General features: G+C 39.3%; 2 protein-coding genes across 3 annotated transcripts; both read left to right on the top strand.

Annotated features, from left to right (window-relative positions):
- Positions 1-222: 222 nt before the first annotated feature.
- On the top strand, positions 223-6,405 carry LOC141633888 (dynamin-related protein 3A-like). Of its 2 annotated transcripts, XM_074446244.1 has the most exons (18): positions 224-783; positions 1,040-1,322; positions 1,416-1,452; positions 1,526-1,554; positions 1,658-1,759; positions 1,978-2,046; positions 2,150-2,209; positions 2,363-2,476; positions 2,624-2,669; positions 2,829-2,938; positions 3,052-3,144; positions 3,232-3,324; positions 3,424-3,561; positions 3,702-3,788; positions 3,921-3,983; positions 4,069-4,111; positions 4,385-4,517; positions 4,626-6,405. In XM_074446244.1, the coding sequence occupies exons 2-17, from the start codon at positions 1,287-1,289 to the stop codon at positions 4,450-4,452; spliced, it is 1,188 nt and encodes a 395-aa protein (XP_074302345.1). In that variant the 5' UTR covers positions 224-783; positions 1,040-1,286; the 3' UTR covers positions 4,453-4,517; positions 4,626-6,405. The 2 variants fall into 2 exon arrangements, with proteins under 2 accessions (XP_074302344.1, XP_074302345.1); XM_074446243.1 differs by lacking the exon at positions 1,416-1,452 and having other exon boundaries at positions 223-783.
- On the top strand, positions 5,524-6,326 carry LOC141627501 (uncharacterized). The gene is made up of 2 exons (XM_074440746.1): positions 5,524-5,850; positions 5,883-6,326. The coding sequence occupies exons 1-2, from the start codon at positions 5,524-5,526 to the stop codon at positions 6,324-6,326; spliced, it is 771 nt and encodes a 256-aa protein (XP_074296847.1).
- Positions 6,406-6,645: the final 240 nt, after the last annotated feature.

Below are 6,645 nucleotides of genomic sequence, written 5' to 3'. Positions count from 1 at the left end.
CGGATACGTGCCGTCACAAATGAGATTTTGTGTTTACCAAATATAGATATAGACAAAGCAAAGATAAAGTTACTGGCCAAATCGCCGTCTCAATAAAATGTATACACGTGCTTTGTATAAAAAGACCCATGTATAAAGAGAGGGGAATTGTTTTCAGTATTATAAAAAAAAAAGTAGAGAGTAAAACATATCAAATACAGAAACAAATTATTGACTAAAACACTAAAAAACGAGGTGTGAACTATTCGGGGACGAAAGGAGTACCGATTTGCTCCGTACTTCCTCTTGAAAAGAGAGAGAGAAAAAAAAAGGAGGTAATCCATGATTGGCGCGATAATGGGAGGGCCACCACGAAAACAGCAAAAGAGGGACAACACCACTCCCGCGAGCACTCATAACCACAACAGCAGCTTAAATTGGTCAACACCGCCCTCGCAACCACGACTACCATTGACAAGTATAGGATCATCGGTGATCCCGACAATCAACAAGCTACAAGACATCCTTTCGTATCTCGGCTCCCACCAGCTCTCCCAAATCAGGTTGCCTCACGTTGCTGTGGTAGGCAGCCAGAGCAGCGGCAAGTCCAGCGTACTTGAAGCTCTTGTTGGCCGCGACTTCCTTCCTCGTGCCTGCGACATTTGCACTCGCCGGCCTCTCATCCTCCAACTTCACCACCGCACCCCTTCTCCTACTGAAGATGATCACATTGAGTGGGGGGAGTTCCTTCACTTGCCTAACACCAAGTGCTATGATTTTTCCGCCATTCGCCGTGAAATTCAGGTTTCTGTTATTTACCAGTAATTAATCACGCTTCTTCTTACTGTTTTGGCACTGAGGAATTGATCAATTCAAAGTTCAAACCCTAATTTCTGAATTGGAACATCAATGACGAATGAATTAATTTACCTGACGCCCGGTCTCACAAGAGATTTACTCGTGATACACTGATACATAGTGACCAGAATAATGCATTCGTCGAAGACTTGTAGATACGTTTTGATATCACAATTTTTCCAACATTGTCACATGAATGCAGGTAGAGACTGAAAGAGAAGCAGGAAGAAACAAAGGGGTTTCAGATAAGCCAATCCGATTGAAAATTTCTTCCCCGAATGTTCTTGACTTAACACTTATTGATTTAGCTGGTGTTACCAAAGTTCCTGTAGGAGATCAACCTACTGACATAGAAGATAGAATTAGGAGGATGATTATGGACCATATTAAAGAAGAGAACTGCATTATATTAGCAGTTAGTCCCGCGAATTCTGATTTGGCAACCTCTGATGCCCTTCAAATGTCCAAAGAAGCTGATCCAAACGGTACTTTTGTTCTTTATCTGATCACATTTCAGTACATGCCTCAATTTTGAAGTCGCTGTCATCATTGGAAACATCTTTGTGTTTTTAATATAGGGAGAAAGACTACGTACATGTGACCCCTTACCCACTGGTGAGAATCTTTGATGCAGTAGAGTTATGTTCTTATGGTGGTGGTTTACTTATAATTTAAATTTTATTGGCAGGTACTCGAACAATCAGAGTCATTACTAAGGTCTTTTGCTCCAGTCTTTGTATATGCTTTTTCATATTTTCTTTTATGTATGTTGATTGATTGTTGATGGTAACTGATAGATACGTTTAATCTTTGTTGGCAGCTGGATATAATGGACAGGGGTACTGACGCCTGCAAATTTCTTCTAGGGAAAGTAATTCCTCTTCATCTGGGTTACATTGGTGTGATTAATCGTAGTCAAGAGGTAAAAGAAGGCTAACTTTCTGTCTTCCTGTGTTGGTTTTTATCATATATGAACTTCACTTCTTCAATCCTTTTGCTCGGAAGATGGTTAGTGGTGCTTTCAGTCACTTTCTACGAAAATTCATCGTATTAGAAAGCTTCTAGAGTGAACATAGTAAGAACTGTTTCGAGATATTTACCACGTATGTCACGGAGTTTTTATCTTCTCTGCAAATTCAGGATATCAACAAGAACAAAAGTGTTGCTGAAGCGCTTAGTTTTGAGGAACAATTCTTTCTTGATCATCATGTACGCCACCTATATATTGCAACTAGATACAATACTTGATCTGATTGTTGCTCTTGCATTGTTCATATTCCCTGACAATCTCTAAATGTTTCTATTGCTGAAGGAATATAAGGGTGTACAGGATCGTTGTGGAATTCCTCAACTAGCAAAGAAACTAAATCAAGTTAGTTACGTCAAACTCTTAATTCCACTCTCGCCTATTTTATTTTACCTTATCTCCAGAAATTTTGCTTTCAAAGAAACAGACCATGTAGGTTGATGTATAGTTTTTCTGCAAATTATGTCGAGTTTAGCAATAATGCTAATGGATTTTCAGATTCTTGAGCAACACATCAGAGCAAATCTTCCAGCATTGAAATCACAAATTAAATTGCACTTTCAAGCTGTTGAAGAAGAATTAAGGACATACGGAGATGGAGTAGAATCAAAAGTCAGTTAAGCTACAGAAATCTTGTGGCAACATCATAGTTATTGTGTCGATATTTATCATTCTTACAATTCTTTTATTCAAAATCAAAATCCTTTAACGTAGGACATGCTATGTCAATTCTTGATGTGAATGTTGCAATTTTTTCAGGAAAGAGGAGCAGTTGTGTTGAATATCTTGAGAAGCTATAGTGAAGGTGAGAGGTTCATTTTGATAATATTATCTTTCTGTATCCTCCTCCCTTCTTCATTCCAAAGGTAGAAATGGACCTTAGTATTGCCTTCGCATATCATATGCTAAGGTACTAGCTTACTATTCTGTTTTGACATTTCTGTTATATACCTTTTGTCAATAGCTTTCTCATCTGTGATTGACGGAAAGAATCCACATATATCAACTCAGGAGTTGGCAGGTGGAGCAAGGATTCATTATATTTTCCATTCAATCTTCGGTAAAGCCGTGAAGGTCTAATATTTTCACTGCTCTACCTCACTGAAGTTGAATCATTCGTCTTATCTCATTAAGGTTTCACGTACTTCTCTGTATGCTTTGATTATGTACCTTGTATGATCCCCCAGGAAGTTGATCCTTGTGAAGATCTGTCAGATGATGAAATCAGAATAGCTGTTCAAAATTCTATGGGTCCAAGAAACAAATTATTTGTTCCAGAGGTGAACACCATCATCATGAATTATACATCCTGTTCAACTCATCATTTAGCTTGTTTTGATTTTTGACAATAAAACTTCAGCCTTCAGGTGCCTTTTGAACTTCTGATACGAAGACAAGTTGAAAGGTTACTAGATCCTAGTATGCAGTGTCTGCAACTTGCATGCGATGAACTAATCAAGGTATGAAGCACAAACTGGTGCATTGTTACATCTTTATGTGACTAAAGAAAATTTCTCAGTCAACTGGAATGTAAAAACAAGTGCTTACATTTCTTGTAGATGAGTCGTTCTCGTGAATCGAGAGAGTTTCAAAGGTTTCCGACTTTCAGAAAGCGTGTAAAGGGGGTAATGGTGAACTTTATGCACTATGCTATCAAACCTGTGGAGAAAAGAATTGCAGAAACAATTGACATGGAGGTTTTAAAACACATTCTCAAGCTGCCAGCTCTTTTCAGTTTTTTTGGGACGTGTTGTGTGCAGAAAGTGCTTTTGACTTTTCAATCTTCCTTCTTTACGCATTTTCCAAATGTATTGTTTGTTTCTTTAATTTAATCCAGGCAGATGACATAAATACTTCACACCCAAGCTTTGTGGGAGGACAGAGAGCAATAGAGATTGCTAGACGGCTGATCCGTACGTCTAAGGTGCCGGTTCTCTTCTTCAAGACACTATTCCAGCAAGTCCTACATATAACAATATCTGAGTTTCTTTGGTCATGTAACTAGTTTGGACGGGCATCTTAAATGGCTAACGATACAGTCCCATTTGTATTTCAGGGCACAATTATGGATGCTGATCAATTTCCATCGCCAAAGAGGGATCAGAAGTCAGCAAATCAAGTACTTCTACTGCTATCTTTCTGCTTAATACTTGTAAAGATTAGAAATGCTCATCCATTTGCTTTCTTTGGGGGGTTCTTGATAGGGAGGCCAAAAGCTAGAAAAGCATGATAAATCATTATCAGCTGGTGAGTGTTGCTTTTAAGATAGTGGAGCCATGGTTACCGAATTCGCTATGAATACGTCCTTACCAATTCGCGATTCGCTCCTACAGGATGTGTGTTATATGTATTTTTAGTAAGCAACATGATAGAATTCGCTTTTAGCAATTCGCGATTCGCAGGGCACCCAGCGAATTCGGTAACCATGAGTGGAGCTGTGCTTGCTTGTTTATCAAACTATATACAAAATGTGTACATATGAGCCGTTACTGATCTTGCAATCTAAAATGGTTATTATAGATGCTATAACAAAGCTTTTTGGGATGCCTATCAATGGAGTCGTTCATCATCCAAAAAAGCTCCTGTAGGTGTGTTTAGTGATGACATGCCTAATCATACATTGAAAGCACCGTCATTGATACAGCTGAAAGCGGTAATCACCATCATTAATGGAAATTGAAATTTTACTAATTTTTAATTTTTAAGATATGAGTGCAAATACCCTTGATTTTTACAATTATGTTGGTTGTTTCAACTGCAGCCTTCTTCCATTCTGAAGCCATCGGAGGAAACCATTGCAGATGAAGAAACTGAAATATTGGTGACCAGCCGGACGGCTTACACTAATCTCTTCTGTTCTGTCCACTATTTCTAACTACTTCCTATCGGTGTTTAAAATACCGGTAAGTGTGGCCAAGAGAATTAATTCTCTTTTGTCACATTTTTGGTGGGCGGGCTTGAGATCGTCTAAGACGGTGCACTGGTGTAGTATTAATTTCCTAAGTATTGCAAAAAGCAGAGGAGGTCTTGGGATTAGGAACGTTTCTTGTCTCAATCAAGCTCTCCTGGCCAAGCAAGCTTGGAAGTTGATCACGGCGCAAGACACGCTCTTTGGGAAAGTTTTCAGAGACAAAGTACTCCCCCCCCTCGTTTGGTCCTGCTTCCATGTCCGCAAAACATACCTCGAATCTGTCATGGGGTTGTAGAAGTCTGCTGCGGGGGCTTGAACTTATTCTCCCAAATTGCGCTTGGAAAGTGGGGTACCTCTCCCACATGCACATATGGAGCACTAAGTGGGTTAATGGGGAAACACCTAGCATGAATCCTAGCCTAAATCCGGGTCAAGTCTCGATTGCCTTAAATCTTAAGTCAGGGGAATGGAATAAAGAGCTAATAACCGAGCTTTTCAGTGAAGAATGGCGATCTAAAATCCTGGCCCTCCGTTTGTGTTCGTCACAACCTATTGCTTGTAATGAGAAGGATTTATCTAGAATTAGCAGGTCATGTGTTGCTTTCTGTAAAAAGAGGCTTTGGAGACTCCTTGGTCCTCAGAAATGGAAAGTATTAGTTTGGAGAATCCTTACTAATTCTGTCTCTAAGGGTCGGAGTTCCAGAAAAGGGGAATAGGTGTGGACCATTCATGTAGATTTTGTTATGGTATGGATAATATTGAGACTTTGAATCATCTATTCCGAGATTGCGATATTGTAGCTAGGATCTGGTCTTCCTCTAATTTGGGAATTCGAACTTGCAACGATTCCCATATGCCTGTTGGAGAATGGATTATCAATTGGATTAATTACCTTTTGGAAGCTGATAACGGGGAGTTTTTGGTTATTAGCCTGATTGTTACCATCTGGTGCATATGGTGTACCCGTAATAATCTCGTTTTTAGAGGGGATTTATTCTCACCCGAGGCTTTCTACAATTTACAATCTAAGACGATTGCTGAGGCAATTGCTGCTTATGAGGCTACCCAAGGGATGGTAAGAACAAAGGGTTTTTTCCTTGTCTACAGCGTAATGAAGTTCGGGAAAAACTGGAAAATAGTTTCCCGGTTTATCTGATAGGCACGGGCAGAAGGTGTAATACTATTAGGGTCAAAGTGGATGCTGGATGGCATACGTCATTAGTGTCTGCTGCTGGCTGGGTGGCGTACGACCATGAAGGTTCTATCATATTTGAAGGCGGTAGGAGTTTTTGGTCTGAATCTGCTTTACAAACTGAGGCAAAGGGTATCCGAGAAGCATTAAGATGGGCTAGCGTTAATGGGATTTTTCATTTGGATGTGTTTTCTGATTGCCTACAGATCTTGCTACAGATCACAGGAGTGGAGAACGGACACCATTTGACACAAGGAATCCTACTTGATATTGAAGCTAGTTTACCTTTCTTTCATTGTATTAGTTTTAGTTTTATTTCTAAAAACCTGAATTCTGTGGCTCATCGACTAGCGAAATGAGCTATGAGATTGTAAGAAAGTTCTCTTTTACAGCTGCCAAAAAAAATAAAAAAAATAAAAAAAGAAATATTGGTGACCAGGATACTTTTGCTTTTGATATAGTCAGGAACAAAATTGAAGATGATGTTCCAAAAGCTATAATGCACTTTGTGTGGTACAGTCCGTTAATACATGCTGTTCCCAGAAGCTCTAATTGTTCACAAATAATGAATTCTTATTTGTCGTTCACCCTTATCTTTCAGGTCAATCATCTTAAGAGGGACCTTCACAACACCCGGCCAAACTACCAAATTGGTAAAAAAAGTTTCACATGTGACAA

Source organism: Silene latifolia, chromosome Y (genome assembly GCF_048544455.1).
Source record: "Silene latifolia isolate original U9 population chromosome Y, ASM4854445v1, whole genome shotgun sequence".
In the NCBI taxonomy this organism is placed as follows: Eukaryota; Viridiplantae; Streptophyta; class Magnoliopsida; order Caryophyllales; family Caryophyllaceae; genus Silene; species Silene latifolia.
Note: the sequence above shows the minus strand (reverse complement) of the source record. Positions and strands in the feature narration are given on the sequence as shown.